The sequence below is a fragment of the Aplidium turbinatum genome, chromosome 15 (genome assembly GCF_918807975.1).
Source record: "Aplidium turbinatum chromosome 15, kaAplTurb1.1, whole genome shotgun sequence".
NCBI classification, from domain to species: domain Eukaryota; kingdom Metazoa; phylum Chordata; class Ascidiacea; order Aplousobranchia; family Polyclinidae; genus Aplidium; species Aplidium turbinatum.
Window position 1 is genome coordinate 8,919,949 of NC_137486.1, and position 15,123 is coordinate 8,935,071.

The 15,123-nt window shown below is 36.8% G+C and overlaps 1 protein-coding gene across 1 annotated transcript; it reads left to right on the forward strand.

The window, feature by feature from the left end:
- The first annotated feature begins 901 nt into the window (after positions 1-901).
- LOC145784776 (acid sphingomyelinase-like phosphodiesterase 3b) lies at positions 902-9,338 on the forward strand. The gene is made up of 7 exons (XM_082596628.1): positions 902-1,306; positions 2,103-2,189; positions 4,486-4,733; positions 5,606-5,778; positions 6,259-6,447; positions 7,393-7,518; positions 7,758-9,338. The coding sequence occupies exons 1-7, from the start codon at positions 960-962 to the stop codon at positions 8,163-8,165; spliced, it is 1,578 nt and encodes a 525-aa protein (XP_082452754.1). The 5' UTR covers positions 902-959; the 3' UTR covers positions 8,166-9,338.
- The last annotated feature ends 5,785 nt before the right edge of the window (positions 9,339-15,123 follow it).

Genomic DNA, 15,123 nt, shown 5'->3' on the forward strand with positions numbered 1-15,123 from the left:
TGTAATTATGTCATTTCACATCAATAACGATTAGGTTACTTCCATCATCATCAGCAATATCATCATGATATTTCTTCCTCGTATTAAGGGTTGGAGGCAATGCGCCATTGTCTACAATCATGAGCTTGTCGTACCGCACTTTCACACTTTAGCATCGTCCATTTAGAGATGTTTGTTCATTTAGAGATGATCCAACAATTCTTGATGTGCCTTTGTTACTTTTACCATTTGTTTTCTCTTCTATTAATGATTTTAGTAGAGTGTTTTGCCGTAGTTTTCTTCTTTTGACTATTTGTAAGAGAATTTTGTTCGAATTGAATGTGAATGATACTTCGTCGTTATATTCGTTAATGATCTTTTGTTTTCATGAAATGTTTAACATGTGCCTGTATGTCCAGAGCTCGAAGGCATCGATCTGTTTCTTCATTTTTTTGTGACACTGTCCGAATTACAGAATTGCATAAAGGGCTGACTAGATAAAGCATTTTAATATCCTTTGACGAATTTCTAAATTTAAATTTGATTGATTAAAACACTTTTCATTTTCCAAAATGCAGTTTTTGTAACTTAGAATTTCATGGTCAAACCTTCCATCCAGAGGCGAGTTTAACTGATGGGGGGGCCCTGGGCACTTTTAGATCGAGGGGCCCCCGTGAAAAAGTTTTTTCGCGCCGTGGGGGCGAAAAACTTTGCAAGGTAACTTGAAAATCACCCTCACCGTTGCTAATGCTTAGCTCCCGGGGCAACTGCACCCTCTGCCCCCTCCCCCCCCCTAAATCTGGGCCTGCTTCCATCTTCAGTTAAGACATGTCCAAGATAAGAAAAAGTTATAGCTTTTTTAAATAACTCTTGGTAATCCTTTATTTCAAGAATAACAAGGAGATTATTTTTCCAGAAAATACAAATGCAATATAATATAAACATTAGTTAATTGAAGTGTAAGACAGTTGCAAAAAAATATGATCATGAGAAGATACATGTGTGCTTCTTTGTACTTGCTCGTTCTCACAGCTCAATCTGCAACGGCACAAGACATGAACAAGAAAAATTACAATAACAAAGGCATCGATAACAAAGGGGGATTGCCCCCATTGTCAGTAGAAGAAAAAGAAAAAAACAAGCATATTGAGAACGGTGGGAAGGAAAACAGTGAACGCTTACTGCCATCTTCCTCTACGGGAAGATTTTGGCACATCAGTGATTTACATCTAGACTTTTATTATAATCATCACAAACGTGGATCGAGCGTGTGTCCTTCATCTAACGGAGAGATCCCGATACAACCAGGACCTTATGGGGATTACAGGTAAATTTTGGACAAAAGTTAGTAATAAATTATTAAAAAATGGATCAGCTCCAATAGAACTTTCATCTTGTCATGCTCGAACTGTTACCACTCTTCAAGATTTTTTGTTTGTCGTATCCAGGCTTACACCTGGTGGTTGAAGATTTAGATTAAGTGGACGGGAAGGCAAGGAAGCCAATCTTTGTGTCCACCTTCAGGCATGCCTTTAAGTGTCGTGCCAAAGACACAGCCGCATGCTCTTGAGCAGTGTCGAACCAGCGCCTTTTCGATTGCCGTTCCAGCGCTTTCACCACTCGGCTATGCAGTCGACTCGGCTATTCAAGATTAGATCATCAAACTCCACTAATTAATTCAAACCACAAAAACAGCAGGCAAACTGTTGATCTTCACATTCACATTGTCCATGGACTGCACTATCTGTGGTTATAACACAATTTACCAATGCGGAAACAATTTTAAAAACTGGCTGAAAAACCACGAGTTTTGTGGGAAAGCCCGATAAGGAACTTGTTACCATACAAGCTTTCAACCATTTATTAAGCCATTTTGGTTATATTGTCGACACTTACAGAGCAATAACCGTTTGTTTTCCAATCTAGTGCAAATATCTCACTTATTTAGACTTTGCTGTATTACTTTGATGTATTTTCTTTGAGCAATGCTGTGTGGTTTTCTTGCCTGTTGCCTTTTTTAAGTAAATTGTTTACTTGACGTCAAGCCATTTGATGCAACGCAGTACAAGCATTTATGGTATTTTTATCATGACAATATGAAGATTTTTTTTCTTTTCATGCAGATGTGACGCGCCGTGGAGGTTAATCAATTCTTCAATTTACGGCATGAAATCCATCTTCCCAGACCCAGACTTTATTCTATGGACAGGGTAAGACCATTGCTTGATCCATACAGCAACATTAATCCTGATCAAAAAGCCGTACACGCAAAACTTTAACCTGTTTGAGTTTTATATTATATATATAATATATAACAGGACATTGATTTCATCAAAAAATAAATGTAGAAATAAAACAAGAAGAAAACAAAAAAAAATGGGTTAAAACTAAATTCCCATTTTGTTTTGGAAGATTTTCAAAAAATGTTTGCTTTGAACGACTGTTACAAAACCTAATACTAACCCAGAGAGCAAATTTGTCATTTTTACATAGATTTAACGTTTACAGACGTTAAATCAATGTAAAAAGGACGGATTTTGCTGTCTAAAAATTTTTGGAAATAGCCTACGGCTGATTAATTTAAATTTCAGGCACTTTTCCGCTCTGAAACTCTTTTGCGTTTCGTTTTCTTTTTTAAAGGAATAAAAAATCCAAGTAGTTTAAGATTTAAAACAAAATAAATCAAAAAAGGACAAATTAACTTTAATAAAAACTAAAAATATCGTTTTTATCTGCAACTTCATCGAAATATTTTTTTTAACAGTCCTGGTTTTTTTGTACTGTTTAGCGACTTGAGGTGGGCTGTGTTTTTATTTGTTGCACCCATGCTTATTTTTACTGGTTGAAAATTTAGTCAAAATAAAAGGCAAGACAAGAAAGCATTGTACTGTATATGTACGTACCTACCTTCAAGCATGCTATTAATGATCTGTAACATTTTACGAAGATACAAAAACGGAAATATAAAACATCAATCTGATCATATTTTTTAAAAGCTTAAAGTAGTTCTAGTAACACAGTTTCCAATGACTAAGAATAAATTTACGTGATGTATTTTGCTATATATATATATGTTTACTGTATTGTTATAGTGCAATCGAAATAAACTTTTGACTATTACAATATTCAGTAGCGTTTGCCTAAAAGCATCGATGGAGAATAAATGAATCTCTTGAACCACATTCCTAAAGTTTATGTTTCCTACAAGACTTCAATAACTTTAATTGATCCTCTACAACAGTGGTCGGCAACCTGCGGCTCCGGAGCCGCATGCGGCTCTTTAGCTCCTCTGAAGCGGCTCCCTCCAGATTTGACATGATTTGGTATAGCCTAAGCTAAGCGTTCGACTGCGATAATGAAAAAAAAGTCATCAAAACATTGTTTACTAGTTGTGCAAGATGATGCAGCAATGAGCCAACTCTGATCGAGTGATACTCTGTCAGAAAATAATAGACTTTTTTTACAAGTTTGTTATTCAAGTTTTGACTTTATCAGGTCAGTTTACAGCTTTTGGCGTGAACACTGAACAGCATACCCTTTTTTATCAGTAGCCATGGACAAATAAAAAAGAGAAAAGTTTTAGGCGAAAACAGAGATGTTACTCAGCATAGACAATTGGACATAAACATGAACTTTGCATTCAAGAAAATGATGTTGGCATATCTGCATGCTTAATAGCCTATGTGGGAAAAAATCCCAAAATAAGTAACTTCAAAAGGCACTGTCAGAACAGCCATAGAGCATTAATTTTGCTGTACATTATCCCATTTTAGAGATTAGTTAAAGTAGGCAGTATTGCAACTTATGCAAAGATCGGAGCAGAGTAAGGAAGCTTTCAATAAATGGATAACAGCCCCATGCCCCACACCAATGCTGCTAGTTTTGTGGCAGCTCAATAGATTGTTAGTGAGGAAAGCCGTAGGCTACACAGATAGAGATGACCGCATAAAAAAGAATTGTTCGCAAAGAAACTGTGGTCTGATCTACTTGAAACACATATATTACGTTTTGTGGCTCTCAGCTGGTCATATCTGCCAAAATATGTAAAAGAATCGCTCTTTTGTTAGAAAAGGTTGCCGACCACTGCTCTACAACCAGTTAGGCTAATGCTTTCAAAGTCACTTGAAGCAAGAGATTGCAAAAGTGACTGCTTTTTTCACCTGCGTTTTTTTGCGTTTATGTTTTGGTGCATCATTAGTCATTTGAGTTTGTACCAAATTTTCTGGACCTTGCTCTGAGAAATAATTTTGCAATTTCTGACGCTTTGTCCACGTGGCAACTCGTCACGCGTCTGCTCAAAAATGTTGCGTAATTTGAAGTGCAAAAATTACCAAATCTGCCACGAAGACGTAAACAAGCTAATGGAGCCAGTTAACCTTTAGGTTAAGAGAAACTTATGCACTACATTTTGTGCTGTCCAAATCAGATGATAAACATTATAAACATATGTCAGTTGTGAAATTTAATTTTTACTCCAACTTATATGATATATCGTTCTTCTAACAGAGACAGCATCTTAAGTGCAAAGAATGAAATCCGGTATCTGACTGAAGATTTAGTTTTGGAATCTATTAAAAACGTGTCCCTTCTCATACAAAAAGTTTTCCCGAACGTTAAAGTTTATGCCGCACTTGGAAATCATGATCATTTTCCAAAGAACCAGATGCCCATCGGCTCCAGCTCTTTCTTAAAAAGTGTGGCTCGTATTTGGGACAATTGGTTCAGTACGATTGAATCAGTAACCTTTTCCGATGGTAAGTGTAAGATTGAAAATGTGGAAAATATTAGCCTACACACTGTACTGTATGTAACCTGCCAGTTAAGCACAATGATGGATGGCGTTAAAGTCTACGTGCAACTATGGTGCAACCAAGCATCTTAATCAACAGAAATTGATGTGACGTCAAAATATAGCTCAATCAATCTCAATCTTTACGATAAACTGCTTCAATTATTATAAGAACATATATTTTTACTGCAGTAAAATAATACATTTTGTTGCCGGCCCTCCAATCTATCTTACTTGATACAGTAGCCTCCGCTTATTAAGCCCACCTCAACACTGGATGATTTTAGGCTTATTAAGCGGTTAGGCCGATTATTCTGGGGACGACTCTCTGGCACTCCTATACTTTCAGTAATTTTGGACCCGACTAAAGTGGGTTTAATTTTCAGTAAGGGAGTAGGCCATTAGGCCTAACTGTGAGCTTAATAAGCCTGGATTACTGTAGGCCTAATTCATTTTTCAAACCTGCTACTTCTTTATACGTTTGTTGCAATTTTTCAGACCTGAACATTATTCAAACATATCATCCAGTAAATGTAGAAACAATTGACATTGTGAAAAAATTTTCATTATTTAGTAAATTACTAAATTATTTGAAATTTTTGTAGGCTTCATAAACTGTTATGTATTAAAATTTTTTTTAACTTTACTAAAAAAACATGCTTAGAATGTCTAACTCTAATGTGTTAACGCTAAAACAAAGCTTCACGAGATGATTGGTAGGCCTACATATTCCGACCTCAGAGTCTGATACAGATGTTGCAATTGTAATGGCAATATCTTTGCAGTACAAAAAGATTATGAATGAACTATTTTGATGAGTTTGTTTTTTGTTATAAGGTGGATTTTATTCGGGAATAAGTGAAAAGTTTCCAAATCTTCAGATTATAGTCTTAAACACCAATCTCTGGCATTCCGGCAACAAAGCCATCAACATATCTGCAGAAACAGACCCAGGAAGTCAGTTTGCATTTCTAAAAAGTACTCTCGAAAATTCCCATAAAGGCACCAAAGTAAGATGAAAAAGCAAATTGATTGTGAAAACGTGACAACCTTTATGTAGAAATGAACATAAAATATCGAGGCATGATTGTAAGCTACTGCGTAAATTCTTGTTAAATATTTCACACTTTTTACATAACTTTCTAAGTTATAAAATGTAGCAAATTAACCTTTGTTTCAACAACCTTGTCACAAAATTGACTGTTCACTAATATCCACCTGTACAAACATTTCAACTTTAGTTAAAATCAATGCAAGAAACAAAAAGCAAGAAGTCCTGTAGCCTATATTCGGTTTAAAACAGCTGAAAAAATTGAGCAGTCGTAAACATGCTGTCCATATGAAACAAGCGCAGTACAAAACATATCGAAAACCAAGTGTTCTTCACTGCACTTATTCAAAAATCCTGTCATTTTGTTTTTATTACTTGATCTTATCTGTAACAGAAATTTTATCATTAGCCTCTTCTAATATTTTTTATGCTTGCCCAGACATTCATCATTGGGCATCTTCCTCCTGGCTATTATGAGTTGGCGGATGGTGTATCTTGGCTTCATCCACAATACAACGCTAGATACATTGAGCTGGTCAAGCGATACAGCGATCGAATTGCGGGTCAGTTTTTTGGCCACCAGCATACTGACAGTTTCCGTATATTCAACAATGAACATGGAAATGCGGTAAGAAATACATTGAACATTTAGGCTACACGTTACCGTAAAGCAAAGCTTGAAAATGATTATGCGCCCGAGTCAAGATCAAGGGGCGCTCGGGGTGTGCGCTTGAGCAACGCATTTCAGGACTGCTCTCCATTCAGCGGCACCTAGTGGATGAAGTAGCTCACAGAAAACAACACTCCAACAATCAGAAAACTTCACTCTGCCAATCTCAGCAACCGGTCATGCGTCAGTGGTTCAAAGCCTCCACAAGTATGCGAAACTGCCAGAATAATCCATCAAAGGCTTTGTCAGTTCGAGGGTAGATTCAAAACTAAACCAAAATTTTTGTCTAATGAAACGACTGTAGGCTACCGTACTTATAAAAAACTGAAAAGTGATACATGATATTGTTGTATATTCACTCACAAGTAGCTGATATTAACTAATCTACGGTAAGTCATCAGATTGAATTTACAGAAACTTAAGTTTTGTAAAAGGAAAATTTGAATTTTTAAAAGCTGATTTTGGAAAAGTAAAAAGTACATAGTGTGATGCTATTTCCCAATAAGAAAAACCGAGATCTGTACGTTGTACGTTGATCAAAATATATCATACGATGTATAGTTAACTATGTGTACAGTCTATGTTTACTATGGTATCTTAATGATTAGAGTGGAGTCTATACCGTTATGGTTAGCGATTAGCGAATCGCAATTATTTCTCAGGAAGCCATTTTATGTGGCCCAGATCTGGTAAAGATTTGGTCAGATCCATACCCGACCTGGTAAAGATCTGGACCAGATAAAGTGGCTGTCTGGGTTGTTATTTTAGTGGTAAGCTACTTAGCCTTGTGCTAACTGCCCGGAATAAAGGTCTTATCTACATTCCCTAACTTTGGCTGTTACCGTGAAATAGTCCATAGACCATAATGAACCACTGTAAACAATATGATGTTGATGTCGACAGTTATCAAGCTTGTGGCTCGCTCCAGGAGTATCTCCTCGAGGAGTGGAGGCTCCGGGAAGTCGGAACAAAGGACATAATCCAGGAATAAGACTTTTTGAATTTAGCAAAACAACATTGCAACCAACGGTAAGCCAAACAAAGCAGTGGACACTTTGCATTTACCAATGTTTTCATGCAAACAGTTTAATCTTTTTTTAATTGTTTATATGTAACATTTTGAGCTACAGATGTTGACTGTGTGTAATTTAACCAAGCTAAAAAGACCTTTTATAGTACATGTGGATTAATCTATAGAAAAAATATTCAGAGGAACTAATTAAAATTCTATTTACTTTTGAGTAAAATTTTACAATGCTTGATTTCAGGATTATGTACAATATTACTTGGATCTACAAAAAGCAAACAGCGATGGGAAAAGTGATTGGATTTCGGAATACAGAGCAACAGAAGCCTATGGACTTAATGACCTCAACCCTTTAACTATGGGCGACTTGTATAAAAGCCTGAAAAACGCTAACTTTCGTTGTAAAAGATGTAAGGAAAATCAACTGTTGAAAAATTATCATATTTTCAATTCAGTGTCATATAACCCTGTCCCTTGTGACACAAAATGCCAACGTTATCATGCGTGTGCCATCAGTGAACTGGAAGCAAAAGGCTATGAAAGCTGTGTAGCGGCTGGTGCAAGCATAAATCAAGTACATAGAACATATGTTTGGTCTATGATCGCTATATCTTTTATTGTTTCCAAATTTTTAAGTGGTTTCATTTGATCACGAGATTTTGGAACTTTAGGACTTGTTAGCTCAGTGATGAAGCACACGATTCAAGATCAAGTGGCGCTGGTTTGGTTCTCGGGGTGTGCGCTTAAGCAACGCATTTTGGGACTGCTCTCCAATCAGCGGCACATAGTGGAGGGAATAATTCCTCGAGAAGAACGCTTTAACACATTCAGAAACCTCAGTCTGCCAATTTCGGTGACAGGTCTTACGTCAACTGTGGTTTAAAGCCTTTAGAAGCATGCGAAAATGCCAAGAATAACCTATCAAAGGCTTTGTCAGTCCGAGGATAAAGATCCAAAAGCAAACCAAGTGAAGTCAATCCTTTTTTTGTAGTTTTTAGGTGGTTTAAATATCTGGGTAAAGTTTAGATTGAAATGCATGATGAAGTTGTTAATAGACTTATGTTTCAAATTCGATTCAAGTTTAAGAGGAGTGTGTATATAAGTCACTGCTGTAGTATGCCATCTTCAACATAATCAGATAATGTTTCGGAATATGACTTTTCTAAAAACCTTCAAGAAATGAAAAGTTTGGAAACATTTTGTATAAATAGAAAAAAAATCATTTTCAAACTTTCTCTGAGCGTTTGTATAGTCTAAAGGTAACCTTGCTTTACCTGCAAGCAAACCAAAATATTTTGAGCGTATTAGGCCATTCTCTCATTCACACAGTCATTGACTGTGTGCTGTTGTTTCTTGAACTCTGAGCGTTGCGCGAAAGAAAAAAAAAAGTTTTTAAAAGAATTTACTAGGAAGTGAGACAAGAGATGATAATTACTGTATAAGTAAATTATATTCAAATTGGTGAATTATCTTGTACAGTAAGTACAATTATTTCTATTTGGACTCAATATTTATAATAGAAAAGACTATTTGCAAAAGTTATTATTCATTTGTCGTAGTCAGCAGTATGCAAACAAACTTATTTTCATTCGGATCAGTTCAATCCTAAACAGCTAAAAATCGGTGTATCTTTCACAATGGCCTAGTTGTTAGCAGTGCTCAGAACTTTAACTGGTAAGCAAATGATGTAAAAACCGACATTGACTTGTCAAATGCCTTCTTTATTTTTTGTTTCTGCACTTTCTATCAACTTAGTAATTCTTTTGTATTTATGATCTCGAGAAATGTTTATATATGCAAAATTCTGCGACAGTTCGTTTAATAAAACTATTGAAGTTACGTAACACAAGATCTGTGGTGCAGAGTTTTGAATGAGACGAAACAAGTGTTTTCAGCATTCGAAAGACTAAGCTATGCTTCTATTCAACTATACATTCTACCTACACAGAGTTATCTACTGAACCATATCTTTCCATTATGTAACTCGAATTATGACTGATAGTTTGAACGATATTGGATTGAAGGAAAAGACGCTTGCTTTTGAATTATGCAATTCTGGTGACACCCGATTTAAGCTGTTATTAGAAACATCGATCACTTTTACTTTGGGGTAATGAACTGAGTAAGTGTAATTTCTGAAGAAAATGCCACTCAAAGAAGGCATTGGCCACTTTACTTTCATTAGTGCGAAAATCCGCAAATAAGAATAGATTCCCTCGCTCAATAGATTGTGGGACCATCTTTACCCTTCCAACGGAAGAATTGAGCAAGTTCAGTTCAGCAGGCCATTGCCCCAAGAAGGGCCGTCGGCATTTCTCTCTAGAGCAGCGTACCGTTACTTATAATCAAGGGGTATAGTCGAAGGAGTGCCACTCCACAATCGACGGCATGCGTTTAAGTGTCTTGCCAAAGACACAACGGCATGCTCATGAGCGGTGTCGGCGCCCTTTCGAACGTCGAGCCATGGCCTTCACCACTCGGCTATGCAGCCAATTAAACGAACATTTGTGATATTTTATTCTACTTAATGACGATTTAATGGCAAAGAAAATTTTCATAATTGCCTCTTGTTCTTTCACTCGAGATATGTCAGCTGTGTTTGATTACGATTACCAAAGCAAAACAGTATTAATCGCATTTTTCCAAGTACTGCACTTCGTGCTGTGACGGAAGATAATTGAAAAGAAAAATGATTGAAAATTGAATAAGAATTTCGAACAGTTCTTTTATAAGTACACCTACCAAAAAATTGACAAATTTATTTGATATTTTCAACGTCACATTAAATTTTTTTTCTGGTTTTTACAACTCTCAATAACTTATGTAGTGCGATTTATACAGTGGCATCAAATAAGTGGTGTTGGAGTCTTAAGTACAGTAGTTAAGACTCACAATCGCACGAAAATGGAAGACGGTATACTCGGGTCTTACCCTTGTTTGAGATCATCAGTGGTGTATCGTACCGGGAGCATCGTGAATCTGGGGTGGTAAAAGAATAGACCCTCGGCCTCTAAAGGTCACACGAAGACAACGAGTGGTGTATAATATATCCAAGTTATCTTGAGCAGAAAGCGATTCCCGTTTATTGATTGGAAGAGAATTGATCCAACATTTATGCTACCATCGTTTGCAGACGTTGAATCAATATAAAAAAGTAATATTATGCCTGCTGGAAACGAACCTACACAATAAACTAATCCAAGTGCAAGCGATAAGAAGACGAACAGAATACACCGGAAACTACCCATTGAGTGCATTATGTTACTCATATTGTTTGATTTGACTCAGCAGTTTAAACTTTTTTTGTAACTTCGTAAGACTACGAAGAAAATGTATAATTCCCATTTAATCGTGCTGCAAATAAGCAAAAGTATTTAGTATTGGAAAAAGGATCGTATTATGTCTCATCGCGATCATATTAATCCGACAGCTCTACCAGCTCTATCGCGATCATACATCACTTGTTTGTCGTGTCCAGGCTTACACCCGGTGATTGAAGATTTAGAGTAAGTGGACGGGAAGGCAAGAAAGCCAATCTTCGTGTCCACCTTCAGGCATGCCTTTATGTGTCCTGCCAAAGACACAGCCGCATGCTCTTGAGCGGTGTCGAACCAGCGCCCTTTCGATTGCCGTTCCCGGGCTCTCACCACTTGGCTATGCAGCCGACGCATACAGCACTATATCACCTAAGCAAAAAATAGCAGCTGGATTTGTTAGAAACACATGGCATTGAAACAACCATCGAATAGACTAAGAATTGTACAACGACATTCACACGGCCGCATTTAGCTTTATACTTGTTGCTACAAAACATTTTTGTGAAAGAGTTAAAGATCCTTTTATTTTTGTAGAAAATTTAATAAAATTGCGTTGGAACTTCAATAAATTCTTTGTTGTGTTACAAACCTAAAAAAGAAAAATCGTAAAGATTAACTTCAATATTTTTTGCTGTCCACATTTTATTTTTCTGAAAAAGTTACAAGAAAGCCATACATTGCTTTCAGGGGTGTAGTCAGGGATGACAAAGGGGGGCAATTCCCTCATCCTTTTAAAAATAAAAAAAATAAAAATTTCAAGCTCTGTTACAGCATCAGTTGAAAAAGTTTCACTATTGATTTAGGCTAAAAGTACTGTCAGAATGCGGAATTTTAAGTTTTTTTTTAAAAATATTCTCCCTCTGGGTGCTTCGCCTTCGGTGACTCGTCACTGAGTACACCCACATGTGCAAAACTATTTATTTGTCTCCTCCCCTCAGAAATTTTGTGCTGGCTACGCCCCCGATTGTTTGGTTATTTAATTGTTAATGCTTAATTTAATGGTTATTGCATTGATTGTTTTTTGTTTGTTTTTGAATTAAAATATGGCAAAATTTTATTGAGATGATTTCATGTGTTGTGATGCAAAAAGTTTCTTTTATGCGTCTGATCCTCATCTTATAAAAATGTCAAGATTAAAAAATTCTGAATTCTGTACAAAGAAAAATAAAGGTATGACGAACATAACAACTAACATCACAAAGGCAGAAGCTGCAGGGTAAAACGGCATTTTAGGACAGTTTTATTTGTTGCTTACTGTCATGAGATAACGACTTTACTTCCTTTTGCCAACACAGTGCAAATGATTTGAAAGCTGAGGTATAGTGCATGTGACCACTTGGCTTTATTTCAAACAATATGCTTACGCGCAACAAACTGCTTATGACAAATGTCATATTCCAAGGAAAAACAGAAAAAAATTAGAAAAAACTGTTAATGCAGTGTGATAGCTGCACCGACATGCACCCGAACTTTAAAACAAAAAAACCCAAACATCATACGCTTGGACGAAGTCAGTTCTAATAGTGCACTGTTCCTTTAGCAGCACCTAGTGGGTCAAAAGGTGAAATACATAAACAAAACAGCGTACGACAAACGACCGGTATCGACAACAACATAAAATAAACAGGTGTCAGTAAGAGACGAATTAAAACACTTTGCACGCCTCACGTCGAGCGTTTGTTTAGTGCGAAATGATGTCATTTTTCGAAATTTTCCTACTACCACGTGCAGCAGTGGCTTAAGCAATCAAATCAATCACAGTAGCAGCTACACTAATCAAACTTGATTCTAGGGTAATAGAAGAATTCATGCTGCCATTAGCTTATGATAAGCTAATCGACCACAGATTTAAGAACTCTGAAAACAGCTGACTGTTTAAGTGACTGATATTTTTTTATTGCTTACGTCACATCAAAAATCACTTTAACTCCATGTTGCCTGAGCCTAAAATAGGATTATGATTTCATATTTTGTCATATTCGATAATTACAATTGACATGTTTCTTTGAAACTGCGTCAATCAAATTTATCAAACTAGTAAGCTTCAAACTGCAATTAAGATATTTGCATAAACTTTATTTCGATCATTAAACCATTTGCTCTCGCTTAATCTGCTTTTGCTTATTAAAATTATATTTTGGGCAACATCATTACTTTTGACCAATAATTTGAAGTGCACTATGACGTGAAAAAAATTATTTGTGCAGTTTCACCTAGTTTCTATGATACTAGGATAGTATAATAAATTCGCTGAGGCAACAGACCTGCTTTTCTATCAATATTCAGTTAACCTTTGTAAAAGTTAAGGAATCTTCTTCGTCTTCTTCTGGCTTTATTTCCTTTTCAAGTGAGGTCACTAGTGCACAGGGATGTACGCGTATACAAAAAATATTGACGCCGTCAGCGTAAACGCAAACGTTTGAAAAACCATACGCCGTATGCGTCAACGTAACTTGTAAAAAAGTTGGCGGCGTCAGCGTCAGCGCATGCACCAGTGATTCTCAAACTGTGTGCCGCGGCACACTAGTGTGCCGCCACAGATTCTCAAGTGTGACGCGAATCTTTTTGAAATTTTGGAAAAGAATATTTAAAATAAGCCAAGTATAAATATTTAAAATAAGCCATTCAGACAAGCATGCGACTTAAAGGCGCTTTAACTCCTTCAATAGATGATAAATAAGCACATGTGACGATGAAACCAATTATGGCATTGCCGATACAGCAGGGTAATTGCCACGTCACTACTGGGCTGCTATGTTAGCTATTGCTATTGCTAACATTACTTCCCACCATTTGGAAGCAATGAATCAAGCAATCTTTCTGCAGAAGAAAAACAGCTCATTGATTTACGAAACGACCCATTTTTTCAAACGCTGTTTTCACAAAAAAACTTGGATGCGTTTTGGCTGTCTGCTTCCAAATTCTATTTCATGATCCGTGCAAAAGCAATCAAAATTATATTGCCGTTTGCATCTTCATGGCTATGTGAACATGGCTTTTCTGTTTTGACTGAAATTAAAAGCTGTAAACGAGAGAGACTGCTTGAAATTGACGATGAATTGAAACGTGAAAATAATTTTTTTTAAAGCAACTTTTCTTCTTTTGTAAGTGTGCCGCGTGCGTTTTATATTTTTTCTAATGTGCCACAAGCTGAAAAAGTTTGAGAACCACTGGCATACACTATAGCGTACACTCATTTTGTTTGCTAGGTGCCAAACATTCACACGGTATTGGTTACATGAGTAGGTGCTCACTGCCTACCTACAATCCCTCCTCGGTCTGCCTGAATCATACTTGCAATTGTTTCTTGTTGTTTTTTGATTTATTGAGCGCGAGTTGGGATAAAAACCTGATTTTGTATAAACTTACAATGGCTTTAACACGACAACTTAAATCCGTGGTACACATTCATTTCTCTAGCTTGCTTTTTTCGATAATGAAATGAAACTCAACACACAATGGCAAATACTCTCCAGAAACCACGGCTCCCGGCACGCGGCAAATGCGACAATCAGAAATTAAACGTCTTGGTCAGAAGGCGCGCCACGTAACGTATAACAGTGAAAGAACGCAAATTCAACGTTGCTTAATTCAACCAACCAAGTTACAAAATTCATCACAATTTCAATTCTAATCAAGAGGGCAATCGACCCGCCGGAACATTGCGGCCCCTAATTATGGCACATAATTAAATAAAGGTTGAAGTAGAAGGGTCGATTCCCGACATGCAATACACAGAAAGTATGTACATTAAAACTACACAAAAACGGTGATTATCTTTTGATAGCAGTGCAAGGCACTTGGACACCCTGGCCACAATGGCCTGGCGAATACTTACACGATTAACGATTAATATCTACGTTAGCTTCATGAGACACACATAGTAGCAAACAACTCAGACGCACTACACAGTACCTAACTAGCTACTTATAATGACGCAAATTACTGAGATCGCTTGCGAATACTTACACGGTTAGCATTTACATCATTTGCATGAAACACACAATAGCAAACAAATCAAATGCATTACACAGTAGGCCTAACTAACTAGCTACTTATAACGAGGCCGATGACTGAGATTGCTGTAGAGCATACGTTACTAAGACATGTTGTTGAGTTACGCATATTGGAGTCCTGCGGATGACACATAGAAATACGCAGGTTAATAACAGATTTGCGCGGTACATATCTACAATACACTACAAATTTAAATGAAAGGCAAGGGTGGTACAGATGCCTCGACGACACCAGCTAACAACAGACCAGGGCGTGGCCGGGTCCTGAACGCAG

Bases quoted from the DNA above. Each gene is read 5' to 3' on its own strand.
- LOC145784776 (XM_082596628.1), top strand. From the start codon at position 960: ATGATCATGAGAAGATACATGTGTGCTTCTTTGTACTTGCTCGTTCTC. The intron at 4,734-5,605 runs GTAAGTGTAAGA...TTTTGTTATAAG, and splicing joins ATCAGTAACCTTTTCCGATG to GTGGATTTTATTCGGGAATA. The intron at 5,779-6,258 runs GTAAGATGAAAA...ATGCTTGCCCAG, and splicing joins ATTCCCATAAAGGCACCAAA to ACATTCATCATTGGGCATCT.